The sequence below is a fragment of the Sinohyriopsis cumingii genome, chromosome 2 (assembly GCF_028554795.1).
Source record: "Sinohyriopsis cumingii isolate HCF-2022 chromosome 2, ASM2855479v2, whole genome shotgun sequence".
Taxonomy (NCBI): domain Eukaryota; kingdom Metazoa; phylum Mollusca; class Bivalvia; order Unionida; family Unionidae; genus Sinohyriopsis; species Sinohyriopsis cumingii.
In genome coordinates, this window is record NC_142962.1 from 103,691,417 (window position 1) to 103,713,336 (window position 21,920).

Below are 21,920 nucleotides of genomic sequence, written 5' to 3' on the forward strand. Positions count from 1 at the left end.
AAGTACATATGTGAATATATATTTTTTTTGTTTTTGTGTGCTAATCCATAGAAATTGATACCCATAAAGAAAAGGAATTTAATGTGTGATTAATTTCACTAAATGGGTTTTGATATATCTCTGTCTGTCTTTCTGTTTGAGGATTTATGTGCACACGTTTTTATCGCCATTCATTTATTTGTGCAATGTACATTGTATATGAATTATGTGTTATATTGACTATGTGCTTTTTTTCCATATGTCAGATCAATAAAATTCTGTTCATTTCTGATATGTGACAGTGCCATATGAAAGTTTTGGAAAACTTATCAAAGTTATTTCTAAGTGGTGAGAGTTTATTGTAATGAAATCAAGTACGTCTTGTTTTCAGGGGCATTGACTTACTATTTTGTTTTATTTACTGCAAATCCAAAATTTTATTAAGCAGTTCTGTTGACATTGTTGATCATTAATGCATGCACTTAAATTAAGCTCATTAATGTCTACTGATTTATTATAAATCTTTTTTCAAGAAGATTTATTTGGAACACAGCAAAGCTGACAAAATAAAACCATACAAACATTTTGAGCTTCAACATAAAGCTATGAAAAATCAGTAAACTATATGTAAATACAATCGATAAATTATGTCTACGTTTAGGTAGTGCAAAATAATTTGATACACAAATAAACTGCAACATTTCTTGAAAAAAAAATTTTTAATGCCTTTTTTCCAGATTCCACTCCATCAGAGAAATCAGTCCTAAGATGCAAATCATCAGTGATGCTTCCTTCTACTTACAGTGAGTTCAAAACTTATGCCCCAACAAGCTTCAGGAGCAATGAAATCTTAAGACTAGCATAAATTTCACTATCTGACATAATCAATTCTGCTAATGACTCTCATGAATCCCTGTCACAAATGCTAATGACTGGGAGATGCAAGTCTATGGTCAGTAATAGAGGTATTAATAAGGATGTTTTGCATGAGCATACATGTTCAAAAGAGGCTACAAAATAAATAATAAAGTATAGGTTAAGTTAATGTTTTATCAGTCAAGAACAAAATTGATGAACACTGGTGCAGACATTCTTGTCATAAGGTCATCTGTTTCACAGAGGTTTGAGATGTTCTGCTATGGCAAGAATTAGTCCGTCTATGAGCAACTTGGATTTTGTGAGCTTAGTCCTAGTGATTGCCAATAATCTATAAAAGGTTGATGTGGTTTTAGTTAATTTATGGAAGTGGGCTTTTTTTTTGCATTTAGATTATGTCAGTATTAGGTAATGTTGCAATAAAAAGTATAAAAATACGAATCCTTTAACAGTTGTAGCTCAGAAAATTGTTGGAAAAATAATTTTATTTTTCGTATATAAATTCAGACTGATGCTTCTTCTTAGAATCAGATATATTAACAGTTCAAACATGTTTCAGCACTATGGGTTTTTATTTTGTCAAATGAAAAATTAGCAATATTTTATCATAAATATTAAATTATATAGGATTCATTTCTTGCATATCAAATGTGGCTTTTCTTACACTAGGAATAAATTGAAGTCAGCAAGAATAAGGAGTACCACAATCAGTAATGCAGCTGTTGGATGGTCCTAATTACATTGAAAGATATATGTTTTTATACTACATTATTTACCTTGTGAACATTTTATCATTATTATTTGATAAAAAGTATTTTATTCAGAAGAAGAATGGTTTCTACTCTTCACTTTAGATAATACAATAAAAGACTTCACAGTATGTATTTAAAAGACAGTTATGGGCAAATGAAACTGGTTCATTGAGGATGATAATTCGATCTTTTTAATTTACAAGGCATGAAATAGACATTGATTCCCTATTTATTTTATATATAGTATCTAAATATTAAATGTGTTGAGGTATGACTAATGAAGTGAAGTGATTTAATTGAAATCATTTTTTAGTACCATGTGGCATAGCACAGGTTACATTCATTGTCCTAAGCACTATTGAATCTGAGTGAAAAATGTGTCACATATGCACTTTCTATCGATATGGTTTGTATACTGAAAGTAATGACACTGGAGCAATGTAATGATGGACACTACACATTAGTAAAGAACAAAATGTTTGGAAAATGCTTTCAAACAAACAATGGATAATTTATTGATACACTTACAGATGTTAGAGAACATGACAGTGAGTAATGAGATGATAAAATTCTCAGTGAATAACTCATTACTTAAGCTAATATGAACAAATAGTAAATGTTTAATTAATTTATTCAATTATTTGCTTTGGGGGAGATGAATTATGAAGGGCATACGAAAAAATAGATCTCCAATTTTTCCAAGCTTGGATTTCCAAATATTTTAGTGATTTTGTTGCAGTCTTCTCCATTAAGTCAAAAGAATTGCACATACAAATTATTCAGTAGGGCATTTTATGAAAATTTGAGCAATGAATCTTTTTTTTTTAGGTGTTCAGAATTATTTACAAGTTACCATACTTTTCAATGTCAGTGAATCTGTTGTTAATAAATCGTAATCATCATTTTTCAAACCAGAAGAAATCCATGAAGGACAAGTTTTATGACTATGATTTTTCATAGCATGTTGTCTCAGCAAAAACTTGATGCATTCATCAGTTTTGGAAAGATGGTTATATATGTTTATCATTCATTGTATTCATATTTGATTTTAAGACTCCATAGAATTTTATTGAATTTGGTAAAAATACATTATTATATCTTTGATTTTGCAGAGATTGTGAATGCACATTTTTGAGACCTGAGATCTCCTATGGTAAATCATTCACAAGTATTCATGTACAGGATTCCGCAGCTGGTATGGATTTTCAAGTAAACATGCTTTGTGTGGCTACTTGTATATGTATTGAGAAAGCCTGTTCATCAAAATGGAGGCCAGAACAACATATTATAACTGTATCCTTTGATGTTTAGTGTAGACTTAAGATAGACTCATACAGGAAGTCACAAGGTATTCTTTGACTCCACATTACAGTGTAAAAGTCTTTAAGTAATCCCCTTTTCCATCTATTCATCAAAATGTAAGTTTCTCTGCCCATCTATCTACCCATTCGTACTTTTTGTATTCACCATAGCCTTGCAACCCATAAACAAAATTGGATGTCATTTGGTAGGTGAAATGCATATTTACACATACATGTACTTTTTAAAGGTTTAGTCTTTTAATGTCCATAATAAGTTGATGGAGTTGTTACCTTTCTTCTATCAATTTAAACACTGTACTACAGCACAGCCTTCTTACCAGCATGATTTGGGAAGTATTGAACATATTCTTTAAAATCTAGATTTACCTTCTATGATATTTTTAAAAGAATTATTGACTCCATTTTCTGTAGAGTTATGGCCCTTGACAGATGATTTAATATCTGTACATGGGATGTTGCTTGTAACTGGTAAATGTGTCTTGTCAAAACGAGTTCAGTTTTGCCATTATTTGTGTTCTATTCATAGTATAATAACAAGTCTTGAACATAAATCAGATTCAGATTCTGTTGGCAATGTTGAAATTATAAATAATTTGTAAGTCAGTATATTGTGTTATGGCTCCATGGTCTTTAATTTACAAAAAAGGCATGGAGCTTAGTAAAATGCAACAGATAATTTATTTCCCTAGAATACAAAGTGAAAATTTAATAGTAACATACAGTATTGCGAATTTAAATCCCAGATGATCCGAAAAGTTCTACCATAAGTCCAAAAGTATAGAGTGTTCCAAATGAATTCCAATATTGAATGTGCTAATGTACCAGTAGGCTTGGATAAGCTGATTTGCCAACAGTCTTGATGCATCACAATGATATAATCCAGATTGTCCTTCAATGAATTCACAATAATCCCATAGTGATTTAGACCAAGATGAATTGAGCACTTTGTAATTCAAATGAATTATTTGACAATAAATGATTCATCTCAAATTATAGCTGAACACAACTAATAATGATTTAAGAGACTGAACTTAAGTAGGAATGAAATAATTATGTTTGCTTTAGATTTATGTTAATACCTAACACATAATAAAATGACCAGAATGTGGGCCACAAGTTTACTTCCAGAACCATCTAAATATTTGGGGGAAAAAACTAGACCCTTAACTCAAACATCAGTAAACAAACCTATTTATAACTTAAAACAAGAAACAATCTGGTATTCGTTCCAGAACCTTCTCGGGTCAATAGGCTATTTCAGTATATTTATATTATCTTAAAGTACAATCTACAGTAATGGAGAAAAGCTAAACACACAATATGGATATATACAACATTTGTCAGTTAATGAAAAAGGAAGAGTTGTTTATCTTATAGTACACTGCAAAGATTTTTTTAATAACATCTAATAGCAAATTTAGTTTCATCACAGTATCACTGGTGATCATTGATGACATTCACTGTGATTATTAATCTTCACATAACAGGCTGTAAATAGTTTTCTGACCCAGATTTCCTCTGAACCACTTTATACTTTGCAAGAATGAAGAATGTCCTCTATGTATCAGCATTAGAATGTTGGAATGACAGGACATCTATGCTCAGCCTGCAAAGAATGTTTAACGTCAGTTTTCCTGTGCTGGGTTTCTAATGTTTCTGTCTTTGCTCTCCATTACTCCTCCACATTATGTTCGTCCCATGGAGGAAGTTCCTGACTTCGACTTAAGATGTATTCCTGAGAATAATCCTCAAGGGCTTCTTTCTCATTATGGCTCAGATCCATTAATCTACTGTCAGTTTCACCACTGTAAATAAAATAAGTAGAGGTTAAGACTGATTTAGACTAAAATAAAATACATTTCGTATTTATGCTTTTATGAATAATTAAGCCCTTCATAATAATCTTATAATATATTGTTAACATATCTTTATCTACTGTAGGGATTGAACTTAAGGGCTGTTCCAGTAAAACATATATCCCCCCCAGGGACGGCACTTCAAAAAAACTTTTGTTGGAGGTTGTGTTTTGAACTATTTTAATTCTGACAGTGGAAGGTTGGTTAAGAAAATCACTTCTGTTGTGGGTTGTGCTAACAAAATGAGAAATCGCTGGTGGGGTTGTCAGAAAGACGAAGAAGAAAAAACGAATATATATTTAAAATCGCATCTACCAACCCACCCCTCTCCTAGCGGTCTAACATGAATAAAACATTGGATGAGAAAATGATGCCAGTACACGCGAGTTGTAGAACTAGCGCTCGTATTGTCACCATATATTCTACTTAAATAATTATATCATTATTTCTGTATATTCCTATCAGTATTTTCCCAGTGGTAGTAATTTTCTGATCTGATGTTCATTTCTTGCACAATTTTTACACATCAAGAATTCTCACCGTATGATCAAAAAACAATGTAATCTGCACCAAATTGAGTTGTTTGAGAAGAAATTAATTTTTTTAACCCAAAAATTACTGAAGCTATGAGTTTTTTTTATATTAAAGTCTCACATTAAATAACATTTGAAGTAGCCACGATAGTAGTTTAGGATGCAACTGTACCAATTTCACCTTTGGTATATCCAAATCTTGAATGTGATGGAGGAACATAGCCCCAAAATAAACACCTCAATTTAGAACCTGTTCATTGACTATGAATCATATATCCGAGTCCAACTGAATTGCTAGAAATTTCTGAATTCTTTTGACAACGTCATAATTAGCTGTCAAATATAGAGTAAGCCTATAGTCTTTATGCCATCCCAACCAAGACCCCACCACAACCACGTGACCATGCCCAATGACATCACAGTAATAATCGCTATACAACTAGAGATGACAACTCGTCAAGAATTTTGTTTTCAGTAGAGCTGTAACAGAGTGGAACAGTAAGAAAGCGACAGATATTTAAGTGTTAGGGAGATATTTAACAATGGCTATTCCCACCACCACCACTTCCTCATTGGAGATCACACACAAAACTTAGAGTACATCCTGAAATCCTGGCAGCATCCCTGCAGAGGAGATAATTTGACTATTCAGTTTTATTGGGCTCTGGTTATCCCATGGTATTTCTGTTACTTGAACATTATCTTACAGTGTGTCCATTCAGCATGGTCGAAAAAGGCTTACAACCATTGAGAGTTGTTCAAGGACTCACATTACTAAAGTTGTGAAAGAACGAGAACCATACTATAAATCAGTGAAGATAAAATAGAGTATATATGTGTTTGACTGTCCCTGATTGGTTGATAATGAAAGTAAGATTTTAGTTTTAAAAAATTCTTTTGAGAGCTTGTCCTACTTGTAACTGAAAAAAGTGAGGGACATTGTTTTATTAACATAATTTCCATCCCTTTACAGACCCGAGTTTGGACGACTCATTATTGAAATCAGCAGCTGACTCTTTGGTGCAGTATTCAAAGCACACATTTCAAATTTGTATAAATCCAGAAAATGGTGCGGCTTTTTTTTTTTCTTCACAAAAGCTGTCGTCATAGATGTGTCTATACTGATATAAATTTGATCATGAGCGCTCGAAATTTTAAGTTACTGAATTTTAATATCGTGGTGATTGCACACATTTACAGTGGGAACTAAATTAGTGCAGAGTCCTGAACTCTTGAGTTTTGTGCAGAAATATGGAATCCAAGCAGAATACATCCAGAAATGTTGAGGTTTTCAATCTTGGATTTAGTCTCCCCATTGTGTTTCATACTGATATGCATATTCACAGAACATTTGTATAGTAGTACGAAAAGTAAGTGAGAAATTTAGATACATATGATATACAAGACAAACAGTATGTGGGGGGAGAAGATCATAAGAACATGCTGGAATGGAGAAGTATAATAAAAACAATAATGAGTAGAAGTGTGTCTCTTTTATATGTGTGCAACATTATTTTCTTAGCTTCAATAAGAAATTTCATCAAAAGGAAGACAATAAAAGGTGTACAGTTAACTAAGCCAGAATGAATTTAGCTACTTAAAAGATGTATCAAATTGATTTTAACCTTCTGGTCTGTTTCTGTCCATTCTGGTGATATGTCCGCTGAATCAGTATGGTTGGAAAAATTTGGCAAATTTAAAAAATTAAAAATCTTTTGGCAGATTATGATTATACCCTACTTCTGCCTGAGAGATGTGAATAATTTTATTTCTTGGTTTGTTGATTGTGGTTGTTGCTCAATTCAAATGCATCATTGAAAAACATTGATGCATTCTCATACTTTGTTACAGATATTTATTACAGATGCATATAATCAGATATTGGTGAATATAGCTTGAATAAGTTATAACAGTTCTAGTTGGAACGATGAACATTGTTAAGAGAAAATTTAAGTGAGCTAAAATGTAAGCTTTTCGGCAGTGTGGGATGCAGGATTGCTCAAGACTTTTCCATTTCATATGCTCACCATGAAAATTCCATTTGCACCAACTGATGATGACTTTTAGGTAACTGTCAGAAAGGCATAATTGACGATATTCTAAGGTCTACAAAAATTACTAGAGTCAAAAGGTATAAACTTACACAGCTGTGGCAAAAATGATTGACTAGTACCTTTGCTGCTGTTGCCACAGTTGATTAGTTGGTTAATTCACTGTGGTTTGATTTGGGGTTTTTTGGTGATTCTTTTTATAATATATTAGGTGGAGGAAGAACCCCGAAAGACTATATATGGCAGCCAGTTTTACTGCTGAAGAAAATCAAGTCCTTTTGAGACACCAAACACCACTTATGTAGAACCACTGACCTTCCACAAGTAACTGGCAACATTCTCATTAGCACATTGGAGGCAAGTAATCACATGACAAGCATCTTGTACCACTACCATGGAAGCCCCTCAGTTCTGTATCACAAGACAAGCATCTTAAACCACTTTGCCATGAAAGCCCCTCAGGCCATAGGTATAAGTCTCATATGAAAGACTAGAAGTGGGAGATAGAACCTGTGACAACTGGATTGAAAGTGCAGAATGTTACTGCTAGGCCATCAGTGATGATTATGATGCTGTTGACAATACAGTTAACTGCAATGACATTGATTTTATGAGTGCTCTGGGAAAAATGATTCCTTGACTTTCATCCATTTTTTAAAATCTATGATATAAAAATGTTTGACTTGCTATATTTTTTATAACTGTATATTAGTCCTGCAACAAGGCGTAAAAATAAGATCGGTAACTGAAAAAGATGTTCTTACAAGAAATGATATAGTGTAAAAGTAGACAAATGATGCAACATCACTTCCACAGGCATCATTGGGTTTTTTTCTGACAAATCATATAAGTTTACCAAAACATTTATTGGAAAAAATAATAACAATGAATCATAGAATCTGACCACACCTTTAAAGCAATACAAGATTGAACTATTATTCTAATCAAAGGCAGCATGCCTGAGAAAAAATAGCAAGATATATTGATCACTTTAGGAAACACCGAGTTCAGTAAGGATACAAATTCATGATTTCTGTATTAGAATAGAAATATCTATTATAAAATCTGTATTCATGGATGTTAAATTAGTAGGTATTAAGGGACTGATCAGTGACATCTACAAATAATAAGTCACCATGAAAATCTGTGATTTCACAGTATCAGAGACATACTTGGCTGACACGAACAAAGAAAACGACAAAAGACTGATTATAATGAATGAATACAAATAAAAATATGCAGTAGATTATATGATGTATATGAATTCAGTAGATTACCTACAGCCAGCTGTCATTTAAATCGCTTCTGTCCCCAACCCAATATTAAAATCACTTCTACTGCCCACTAACCTGTAGCCAGAAATTATGTTAAAAAAATATACTTCTGTAGGGGGCAGTGTTTCTTGATTAAAACACATCTGATGGTGGATCATAAATTTTTTACGTTGCTTCTGTTGTGGGTTGGTTGAATTTGAAAGTGCCTTCCCCCCGGGGGGTATATGTTTTACTGGAACAGCCCTAATTTACTTGTATGAAAACTGTAAAACTTTATGAAATACAAAAGATGCATACCTTTGAAGCACACAGTGCAAACTCAGAACCTTTACTAATCACCTGCACATGTTTAAATTCTGATATTCAATCATTCTTAAACTTTTAGTATATTTCTTAGCCACTGTTTTTTTAGCATTAGGAGAAAGAACACAGGCATCGTTTTGTCATGAATTGAACAAAATATGTAGGAGCTGTCATGTAACAGTTCTAATCCTATTTGCTTTGTCGTGCATCATTGCACTGGTGATGTACTGGTGGAACAATTTCGGTCCCCAATAGACAGGTTCTGGCTGGTTTCTCTAATGTGTTGAAAAAACCCATATAAAAATACTGTGCATGTGTGTGACTTTATAATTTTAAAAAAGCTTTTAATTTTAAAAACTCACATATTTCAACTATAAAATGATATGTATGTTAGATGACCTATAAAATGGTAATTTTTGGTCTATCGCTAGTAGAATCACATGTATACATAACGCAATGGCATGCTGGAAGAGAGCAGCTGCCCAAAAGCACCACATCCGCAGTCTCAAAATTTTGCAGTTTTTTATTTCTTTGCTGATATCAACGTGATGAATACTATTTTAAGACATGCTTATTTACAAGGATATGATACTCGTATCACTTCTAATCACTCTCATCTGTCATTAACTGTTCATTTCTCTCTTCCTGTAACTTGTACTTTATATAGAAATGAAATTGTCTCTCTATATCAGTGTTAATTTTTTAACTTAACTGAATTTAGCTGTCTTTGTTTGGTCCAGAAAGTATACCACTATTTCAGAATGTTGGTTTTGAGGAAATGAAAGATAACTACAATCCTCTGAAGCAGATTTTCTTATCACAGTTAGGTCTTATGTTGATGGATACTGAAGAATCGATTTCTTTTGCTCAAGGTAAGCATATTTGCAGGTACATTATACACTTTTATGCAAACTTATGTATTGTCTTTTATATTTTCAAACTTAATTTTTGAATGCATTTTAAGTCAGCATGTACCATGGATCACATACTGTGGATCAAAATGTTTGTTTTTCTTAAACACCAATATAATTGCAGTCCTTGAATTTGGTAGTTCAAAAAATGCATGATTAAATCAGTGCAGCATTATAACAAATTTTTTTATAGCATCATTAATGTAGATAGCAACAATGTTAATATTTATAGAAGTAGAGATTTTTTTTAACTGACTGTGGATTGGGGTTGATAAAGCTGTCATTGATACATTTATATCACAGCATGGAAAACTGATATATTGTTGTGTTGAAAATGGATTAGACTGTCTTCATTCACACTGATGCAAAACTAATTGTAAACTTTGTGCTGATGCTTATTTTCTTCTCAAAAACAATAAACTTTAACATTTCAGGTATGCTACCTAGCATTTGGCAGATAATGGTGAAGTGGGATGATTTCAAGCAAGTTTGTGCAGGTTCTTTTGTAATCCCAGTACATCTCATTTTTGATCTACATAAATATGAAATATATCAAAAGAAGCAAGGTAATTTTTGTATTATTATTTAAATTTCTAAGAAAATCATCAAATATGGGAAGTTAATATGTGTATCAATAATTCTCAAGAACATTTTGAAGACCCAGGCGAAGTTCAGTTTTTACATTTATAGTGCAATGTACAGAGTTATGGCCCCAGTGTGATTTGGCACTTTGCAGTTTATTTCAGTTATATTGGTAGGGGCTTCTGTGTTACAAAGATACATTTTATTGACATTGAAAACAAGCTGCACACAACAATCTTCATTGATTGATTTCACATTGGCATCACACAGTGCCTAAAAGTAGGTAGGATACTCCATGACACTGAAAATCTCTTTAAGTTCATGTTAGTATGGTAAGAGTCGATGAAAGAAAAAAAAGCTATAGGTGCTGCAAAGATGGATCAGTGATAATTATTTGTCCATACCAATCAGTATTTTAACAAGATTTGTTTAAGGATATTTTTTCCTTGTGTATGATTTCATTATGCATTGAAAGCTCTGTAACTACATAAATCAGTAGATACAATTTGTTTTAGTTTCATATATACGACACATGGCATATCCTTGGTTTGAACTGAGAAGATAAGCTGATTCGAATGTAAACATCTGATTTCATTATAATTGATTCACTTTTCCTATCATCTATAATATAATTATAACTAAAGTGCATCAAAGCTAATAAAAAAGGACCACTGATCTGTGCTAAAATACCTTGTATTACAAATTTAAATCATCCAAGTGTCATATATATTATTTTAGTTAATTGATAAAATAGATGCCAGAGTGATAGCTATCTGTTTTCGTTTTAAACTTTTGAGTGAAAGAGTGTAAATGTCATTTTTACTTGTATCCTGAGGTTTTTTTTACATTGCTCTGACATCTACTTATTTTATCATGTTTTACATCTTAATGAATATATTGTTTTGCAGCATTTCATAAATGGTTACAGAGGAACATTATGACTTTTATAGTGCAAGAAAAATCTGAAATTCAGAAGCTGCTGATGCAAGCTTTGCAAAAGCTTTTCCAACCAATTCAAAAGCAGAGGATGGTAACTAATTTTTTGATATTTTCTTTTGAATATCAGTAGCAGCAGAGAGGGTGAACAGACCACTTAGGGGAATGGTCACCCTTGTGTTTTACCAAAAAAAATAGTGACCACTCATAGAGGTCAATTACCACGTCTACGATTATTGTTTGTCCCAAACAGAACCGTAGACGCCCCTCTCTGCTGCTATCAATATTGGGAATCATCATCTGAATCATGGGAATCTTCATCTGTTTCATCTTTATTTGTTTCATCTTTATTTGTTCTATGTTTCAAGTAATATTCAAGTTCTGATGGTGGTTTTTCTATTTTGGGATTTATGTTCTTTCTGTGTTTATAATATATCATCAAACTTCTGTATCGATCTCCACCGCAATTTTTACAAATCTGATATAATCCTCTAACGCCGTTGTTACATCCAACACATCTTCGTGGACCAGCATGAGGATTTTTCTTTATAAGATAATTATGTTTCTTGCAATATTCTCCACAGCACCTTTTGTTGCATTTATCTGTTGTTCCTTGACGCAGCCACGCACAGTTGTTCATTATATTAATGATATCTGTTTAATTCAATTTAATTTTATCATCACCCCTCTCTGCTGCTCCTCTTTTGCTGATATTAATTAAATTATTATGTTATAATAAAAATGGTACATCCAGAATCTCATACTGCAAGAACAGCTCGAGAACGATTAGAAGCAATTAAAAAATTTCTTCCTGTCAAAGACTCATTTAGAAAAAATCTACAAGCGCAGCAAGAAGCAAAAGTTGAGTATGAAGAGGACACTAAAAAACTGTTTAAGCCCGTCACTGCAGCTACTGAACAAGTTACAACTGTCATCAAAGAAGATCTTCTTCCGGTATCAAAAAAAATAGCAAGAAGAACTAAACAGACGAGGGAGATTTTACGAGGCCTTCCAACTGACATAGCTGCAGCTCAGCCTCCACCTGTTGATGAGGAAATACTTGAAGGTATTGAAGAACTTCGTACTGAAGTCGCCGATGTGAGAAAAAAACTTGCATCTAAATCCAAACCAGCAGGAGAAAACGTAGAATTAATTGCAAAATTTAACGAAGGAGTTGTTGAGGAAATTAGAAAAACTGAAAGAGAGAGATTACCTGAAGAAATATTAAATAGTTTATCTAATAAATCTAGTATTTTAAAACCCCGTTATGAAAAAACAAATGATGATAATTTCATTAAATGGATATATCGCGTATATTACAACAAAAAACAAGCTAGAGGTCCAGAATTTGAAGGACTTAAAGAAGAAGTAAAAAGACTTTATAGAGAGAGACGGGAACAACCAAAACAAGGAGAGTCCTCCCAGTATCAGCTTCCTCCACCTCTGCAACAAATAGAACAACAACAACAATCTTCTTCGCCACAGCAAAGGTTGATGTCGGAAATTAAAAAGGCTAAAGAGTCACTTAAATCACCCTCCTCGAAGAAAATTCCTGCACCGAAAATGACATTTACACCGACAGGTTCACCGCATGGATTTCGAGAAGGCTCACCCCCGGACACCACTGAAGTACTTACTCCGGTAATGCAACCACCAGTATTTAAAACACCTCAAGATGAACCTAAAACAGGATCTGGTTTATGTCCTGATAATATCATCAATGACGTGTCACGGTTAGAAGTTCTCATAGGAGGAAAACGAGCTGGAAATAATTCACCAGAAATAACTAATGAAGCAGCTGATATTTGTCGGCGACTATTTCAAGGTGGCATCATGGATATTGGCGTTTACCGAGAACTTATTGATGAGCTCGTTGATGACTAGTTGTTAGATAAATGGTAAATAAAATAAGATGATTGTGCATGATAATCATCGTAAACCCACACAGGTTAGAGCGGTAAACTCACGATTACCAATCTATGAAGCAATTTACGGAAATGGACTTGGTGATGTCATTCGAGGATTATTCACGAGGATAGCTCCCAAAGTAGCACCTGTTGCAAAACAATTATCGATGAAGGCTATTGATATTGTTCGTGATAAAGCTCCTGGTGCAATTGTCAATGTTGCTGGTAAGGCGTTCTCGGCGATTAAAGAAAGATTATCACGATTATTGCGACGAAAACAACAACCACCGGTGAAACTGGCAAGTACTGAGGTGATGCCTGCAGATGTCAGTAAAATAATAAATCAGGCTGCAAATCAAAAACTAGCGGCGATATCTGAAGAAGCAGAAAGAAATATAACAGCAAATTTAATAGCAGGAAGTGGTCTTCGTCGACGATGATCATCATTTGGAAAAATGGTAACTATAATAAAATGTTCAGGCGCGAATCAGACCCAGCATTTGATATGGAGGCACCTGTCCTTAAGTACGAATCTGTACGTGATTATCAGTTTTATTCTTATGACGCAATACAACCAAATCATCAGGGGAGAATCGAATTACAGGTTCATGATACAAGTAGATATTTCTTGCCCGCTGAAGCGTTTATTGAAGTAGAAGGTAGACTTGTAACGAATGTTGTAGCTAATACGCCATATGCTGCTAATTTGCGTGTTGGTTTTGTCAACAACGGAATTATGGCACTGTTTGATAGCGCCACATACATGATTGATGGAAAAAATATTGAATCAATTCAGAAGGATGTTGATGTTGCTACAACAATAATTGGTCTGGCGAGATATTCTGACGACTTCACAAGATCAGCTGGTCCAACAATGATGTTCGCTAAAGATATCACCGACAACGCTAACCATAATCAGTATACCAAGGTATTCACTCCAAGGGCTACTGCAGTTGATCCAGAGGCAGAAGCTGCCAACCCCGATCGTGAAGCTAGACCAGGTGCTGATTTTGAAATCATAAAAGATACTGCCCTGACTTTCAACTTAGGGTTTGCAACACGCCGGGCGGCGCTGTCAGGAGATAATAGAAATTTTTCGTGTGCAATTCCATTATCTCACATCTTTGGATTTTGCAGAAATGTTAGAAAAGTCATCTTTGGAGCTAAACACACAATTGTGCTCGTAAGAAAAGGTAATGATAATGATGCAATCTGGCGAGGTGCTGGTGCTGTTGCTGAGGGTAAAGTAAATATATCAAAACTTTCATTGTGGATGCCAGTAATGACTCCATCTATTACTGAGGAACAAAAATTACTATCTTTTATGGATCAAGGCGGTAAATCATTGCTATCATGGTTAACAGTAACCACAGATGCTGCTCAAAGCAATATTAATGGTTTATTTACATGGCATATAGCATCACAACAGGGTGTTTCTGCACCACGACATATTTTTATTGCACTACAAAATATTGACCGGATAAATAATCAAGAACGTTCACATATGATATTTGACAACCTTGGAGTTAGTGAAGTTTCTTTACGGATAAATGGACATCAAGAACCATCCGAGGATATATTGTTAAATTATGCACCAAATCATGTAGCGCGCGCATATCATCGTTTAATGTCATTCATGGGACGTGATCAAAATATAGATACTGGTTTGCAAATATCACAACTAGATTTTACAGGTCTATATCCGATTTATTATTTTTCATTAGAACATCTTGATTTATCCAAACAATCTGTTGTTGATATACACTTTCGAGCTCATGTTACTAACCCACCAGCTGGTGGTGCCTTTTACAGAGCGATCGCGGTCATACTTAGCGACAAGGCCATGTTACTTGAAGGTGGCAGTGGTCGAATGAGGGTTGTTGATGCACCGGTGGAAAATCTTTAATCGTGCTATTTAGAAAAATATATTTTATATAAAAATGTCGTATGGTCATGTTAATGTTACTCTGACCCCGGGTAAGGTAAAAAAGCTTCAATCAAAAACCGCCAACAAATGCGGAACTAAAATATCACTAAAACGAGATCAGATTAGTGGTGGTCCAAACAAATTATCGTTGACAAATAATCAGATTAAACATTTCAATAAAGCCCTAGAATCAAAAACTGGAGTTCAATTCCATCTCTCCCCGAGCGCCATCAAAGACATGGTTAAAACGGGTGGTATATTCCCACTATTTGCGGCCATTCCGGCATTACTAGCTGCAGCTGCTCCGGCCTTAGCAAAAGCGGCCGCGTTAGGTGTTGCTGGAGGTGTTGCTGGAGCGGCGGGTAAAAAAATTTTCGAAAAAGCTACTGGTGGACGATATAACAAAAAAAAGGGACGCGGTCTAAGATTACCGGGATCTCGTTGGGGGAGAGGCCTAAGGCTTCCAGGGTCACTTCGTTAAATGTTCCATCATCAAATTTTGATTTACTTGATGCTGCTAAAAAATTAAAAATATCTGCCTTTAGAGGTGTTTTTATGCGAGATCAATTACCGAAACAACCAAACAAACTAGAAACAGGTATTATTAATCTCGACAAACGTTCCGGACCTGGTACTCATTGGGTATCATACGCGATTGATCCGCGTGGAATTGTCTATTTTGACTCGTACGGGTTAGCTCCACCTGTTGAATTTATCAAGTATGTCGCACCACTCCACGCAACAACTAGCGGTTATAAAGTTTGGTATTCAACGCTACCCACACAAACAATGACAGATCCGCCAATATGCGGCCGTGAAGTAATTAATGTACTCGACGCAATATCAAAATCATCCAAGCCGCCACATAAAGTCGTGCACGATTATACAAGCAACCGATATGTTGCGCGTAAAGCATTTTAAACAACGGATCTTATTATAATGGTTGACATTTACGGAAGATCTTCTACTGGTAAGAAAATAAAATCCGACGTTGATCTGTCAAAGTATGCGACTAAAGATGACCTCGCTGATATTATGAACCTTGCTGGAGTTGACCCAGATGAAGTTGTTATTTTTCAAGATCGATATGGTAAACTAAAAACCAGCAATATCAGATGGAATGATATAGTCCGGCGAGTACTCGGTGCAGTTACGGATAATATTCCCGTGTTTACTGACGGTGGTAGAATCAGAGATTCAAGTATATCGTTTGCAACAATTAGAGATGAAATTGCAAAAAGTGTTGCTAATCGCGTGAGAAACACCGGTGACACGATGACAGGTGAACTTAGCATGAACGGGAACAAAATAGTAGCTGTAACAGCTCCAAAATCTGACAACGACGTCGCAAACAAACAATACGTCGACGACGTGGATGGAAAACTATCCACGCTACGGGCCGAGTATGATGTTCACACGGGCGTGTTTACAAGGCTTCGAAGAAATTTTCAAAAAACCGATGATGCCATAAATAAGTTCTTTGGAAATCCTTCCGTCATCGACATGAAACTTTCTGATATCAAAAGTAACCTAGACACGATCAAACGAACACAACTAGACATCGTAGCGGGAATTCCTGAGATTATCAATAAAACCAATCTGATTAAAATTCCAGCTGAAATAACTCCCGGGCATATCACAAACATCGTATGCACGGTATCATCGGGATTTGCAACATGGTCGCAGCAAAATAAAAATATCAAATATACCGCAACAGTCACTGGCGTGTACAGGCTATCTGTGTTTAGTGCTGCAAAATTTGAAATATTTACAACGTTTCCATGGCGTCATTCCACAGACAGGTTTTCCGGGGTTGTATCTGTTATATTAAATAGCGGAATCGAAGAAGTATTTATCCTGGAAGTAGATGATAAGACATTAACCGCAACATCTTACTGGTGGTGTTTGGAATTTGTAGCTGAAACACCTCAATTGTTTACTGCATAAAAATATATATGGACGGTGCACAATACAGATACAATCAAGCACGTGAATGGCAGGCTGCGCTAAAAGATCAAATTGATCAATATACAGTAAAAGTAAAAAAATATCGACGACGATTGGTTATCGTTGATGTGATTGTTTATTCAGTATCCGCTGTTGTTGCTGGAACCGGTGTAATATTATCAGCGTTGACAATGATGGCACCAGTAGCTGTAACTGTTTGTATTTCAGCAGCAACAACTATTGCAGGTGTGCTTGGTATCATCACAAAAAAAATATGTACTTGTACGAACGAAAAGTTATCCGATTACAAAATAAAATTACATACAGCGACGGTAGCATACTCGAAATTATCCTCGTTGTTATCAGCGAGTCTCAGTGATGGAATTATATCTGATTTCGAATTTTCAATGATGACCAAAATATACGATGAAGGTATTAAAGATACAAGTATCAATAATGACAGAATTACTCCAGCAGATCGTGACCAACACAACTCCGCCAAAGATAACGATGATCTCGGTAAGTTCAACTAATCCTGAATTTAGTGTTAATTTTCCTACTGCAATTCCAGTAAAAGAAATAGCACTAGCACAATTACGAGTATATTACAGCTGGCCCAATATCAGATCAAAATCGTTTCATGGTACACCAGCAAATAATTCGCTCGTATTTACTAACAAGAGCAAATCCGATGGAACACCTGACTGGGTTGTTGTTGGAATACCAACTGGCAGTTACCAGATTGAAGAGATCAGTGAGGAATTTGCGCGTAGAATAAAATCAATAACGGGAAAGGAATCAAAAATATCAATAAACGTTCATGAGCCGACGTTGTCCTCGACGGTTGAAATAAACTCGCCTGATTATGCCGTTGATATTTATCAATCTTCAATCAGATCAGTGCTAGGATGGCCTGAAATTCCCCCGGTGCATAAAGGACCACCAGAACCAACTCGGGATGATTTTACGTCAAAGACCAGTCTTCGTCATGATATTAAAATGAATTCAGAATGGCTAGATTACATAGAAGTAAAACCAGGATGGAGGGGGGGAACACCTGTATATGATCCTAGAGCTCTTTTGTATAATCTTAATGAACGTGTTATTGCTTTGAATATTGATTCTATATTTGCTTCAATAAACTTAGACCATGAAATACAGGTAAATAATTTACGTGATAGTTTTCAAGAGTATTTATTTGATTCAACATCCGCGCGCGATAATATTATTAGGTACATAGAAGTTTTAAATTATATAGTTAATTCTTCTGAAGTTATCTATAACAGAATTAGAGATATGGTTCTTAAGTCATCAAGCGATTATAAAAAATCCTTCGCAGCCAAGTACAAAATACCCGAAGCTGACATTGTAACGTTTAAGTTTCCTGATTATAATCCGGATAAATTAAGAAAATCTGTCAATGATGTCATTGATGAGTTTTTTCCTAAAATACTCCATGCATGGAGAAAACTAGCACCATATCCAACTGTTCTCAGACATGATAATGATCCACACGGTGGCGGAAGACACGTATCTCCGCGGATCGTTAATATAACATCGACGGTCGTGGTCAATCTGGTTTGTGACGTAATCGATGGCAGCTATCAAATAGATCTCAGAAGATCAAATCAAGCTCAACAAGGATACATCCTATACACGTTCACACCACAAGTTCCCCCTGGAAATTTAATCGTGCAAGAACCAACTAATCCCGTGTATTTGCGGTGTCACAATAATATGTTAACGCGAATCAATTTTAAACTCACAGACCACCTTAATCGCTTGATTGACATACATGAAGAAGAGCTTGTAATAAATCTGTATGTAAAGTCCTAGGACTTTTATCGTAGATCTTCATGTGGAGGAGGGTTTTACACGCGAGGATTTCTTAACAGTTAGAAGAACATTTGTAACAGAGATCAGAATCAAATTCGATCAACTTAAAAAAAATAATATTTATTAATTTTACTGAAATTGTACAAATTACTTGATTTTGACTACCAACTACCCCCTCAGAAACATAAAAATGCACGAACTACTTGATTTTGACTACCAACTACCCCGTCAGAAACATAAAAATGCACGAACTACTTGATTTTGACTACCAACTACCCCGTCAGAAACATAAAAATGCACGAACTACTTGATTTTGACTACCAACTACCCCGTCAAAATCAAGAAAGTTCTAACCTTGTCAAATTGTTCCTAACAAATTTTATTTATTAATAATATTATTTTTACTGAGATTTTTATTTTTTTTTTACTAAAATACAACGAAATTGCTCAATTTTCCTGATTTTGACTACCAACTACCCCATCAGAAATCAAGTAGTTCGTGCATTTTTCTTTGATTTTGACTACCAACTACCCCGTCAGAATCAAGTAATTTGTGCATTTTTCTTGATTTTAGTAAAAAAAAATAAATCCTCAGTAAAAATAAAATTTATAATAAATAAAATTTATAATAAATAAAATTTATAATAAATAAAATTTATTAGGAACAATTTGACAAGGTTAGAACTTTCTTGATTTTGACTACCAATACACGTGGTCAGCGTTGACATGGACCCCAGTTACCAAAACTTTCATTTTCATTATCATCAGTAACGAGGTTACCTTGGATCGTTTCATCAGTAACGAAGTTACTCTGGATCGTTTCATCAGTAACGAAGTTACCTTGGATCGTTTCATCAGTAACGAAGTTACTCGCTGACATTATTTTTCTTAATAGTCTTATGCGGGTACTAATCGTTTTCTTTGCCTCATACTCGTGGGATAATAACGACTTAATTCTTTCTACGGCGGTAGAAAGAGGAACGAACTCCTTCACATGATCATCTTCTACGGTAGCTAGCGACTGAAACATTGCCGATTGAATCCGTTTCATGAGCCTGTATTCAGATGATAGTGTGTGTGTCCCCATGGTTTTACGTTCTTGTAAAATCTCAAAGTCAGAAACTATTTTTTCAGGATTAAGTTCATCAGATATATTAATTCCATCTTTTTTTAATTTTTTAATAGCGACAATTACATCATTGATATTTTCATGGTTCATTATATAATATATAAATCTTTAAAATAAAAAAAATATCCCTAGAACACCTATCGAGTGTATTAGCGAGTTCGTCGGGATGTTTCAGGGACAGCACAACCAAGAACTCGTAGCTTGCCACCGCAATCTACCAAGTTCATTAGGCAAATATTCCCTCTACGAGAGCCCCTAACCCGCCAAACAACGGTCTAGAGGCCCAAGAGGGAGGACGGCACAACCCTCATAAACTCGTAGCTTGCCACCGCAATCTACCAAGTTTAGAGGATATACATATAACATATAACTAACTAAGGACAGCACAGTCCTCATTAAACTCGTAGCTTGCCACCGCAATCTACCAAGTTTATCGGACATACATACAATGAAATGGTTATATACAATGAATGAAGAGCCCCTATCGAGTGTATTAGCGAGCTCAGATTATGAATACGGTACTAACTAAGGACAGCACAGTCCTCATTAAACTCGTAGCTTGCCACCGCAATCTACCAAGTTTATCGGACATACATACAATGAAATGGTTATATACAATGAATGGTTATATACAATGAATGAAGAGCCCCTATCGAGTGTATTAGCGAGCTCAGATTATGAATGAAGTACAAACATATAACTTAACTAAGGACAGTACAAACATATACGCTCAGCAAAATCACACCCACAATAATTAATCCAGTGGGTGATACGAAAATATGTATCAACCACAAGTCAATATTGTGGTTGTGAATTTGCTGAGCGGAGGGGTTCTTGCGGTTCCCCCCACTATTATAAAAATCGCAATTATGCGCACCACCGACAAATTGTCAGCCATGGGGATTCGATCCTGGACCGCGAGCACCACAGTCCAATACCATACTGATCGAGCTATCAAACATTGTTACGAACATATGTTTCGGAAGTTAATATATAGCTAAGGAACCAATATTTACACTAAACAGCGGTTTCTGAATAATAACAGTTTCTGTATTTATAACAGTTTCTGTATTTGTAGCGGTTTCTGGATAATAACAGTTTCTGTATTTATAACAGTTTCTGAATAATAGTTTCTGTATTTATAACAGTTTCTGAATAATAACAGTTTCTGTATTTATAACAGTTTCTGAATAATAGTTTCTGTATTTGTAGCTGGTTTCCTAAGCAGACCGAAAATCAATAATAACAGTAGCATTAATGCACCAGTCAAAGAACTTTCCAGAGTGTAAGTTCAGTGAACACACAACTGCAGGTCGATTACAATGACAAACGGTTTCTGTTTACACACAGCTTCCTACGGATCAATAATATTATCTTTTGTATGATGGGAAAATATTTAAAAAACATAAATAATACTTCTACGAGTAATTAGTTACGATGTAATTAGTTACGATGTAATTAGTTAAACTGACTAATTACGATCATAAAAAACCTACCATCTACGAAGAAAACTATATGTTACAAAGTAATCTCCCCTTAAATCAAAAATTCAGTAGTGTATGGAGGACCTACTGTGACATAAATTAAAAAATTAATTCAATGTGGTGATGATAGTTAATAATGTGGTGATGATAGTTATTGATACTGAAATGTAATTTTCTGTTTATATTTTTTCGATAAAGCTGTTTTATATATATTTTCTGCCACTCTTTGTACTGATTGCGGGTGAATATCAAAATATTTCGCCGCTGAACGCATCGAACGAAACATAATTTCTTCACCAGTTTCCATGTTTGTGG

The 21,920-nt window shown here is 34.7% G+C and overlaps 1 protein-coding gene and 1 long non-coding RNA gene across 2 annotated transcripts in view; one reads left to right on the plus strand and one right to left on the minus strand.

Moving 5' to 3' along the window:
- Positions 1–2,804: 2,804 nt before the first annotated feature.
- LOC149805522 (uncharacterized) overlaps positions 2,805–21,920 on the plus strand; it is a 48,723-nt gene continuing 29,607 nt past the window's right edge. Inside the window, exons 1-4 of the mRNA XM_089950132.1 lie at positions 2,805–2,900; positions 9,668–9,818; positions 10,292–10,423; positions 11,348–11,469. Coding sequence (XP_089806258.1) covers positions 2,805–2,900; positions 9,668–9,818; positions 10,292–10,423; positions 11,348–11,469 — 501 coding nt within the window. The remainder of the gene's footprint in view (positions 2,901–9,667; positions 9,819–10,291; positions 10,424–11,347; positions 11,470–21,920) is intronic.
- LOC149805523 (uncharacterized) overlaps positions 3,317–21,920 on the minus strand; it is a 29,873-nt gene continuing 11,269 nt past the window's right edge. Inside the window, exon 2 of the long non-coding RNA XR_016419685.1 lies at positions 3,317–4,734. This is a non-coding gene — a long non-coding RNA (uncharacterized LOC149805523). The remainder of the gene's footprint in view (positions 4,735–21,920) is intronic.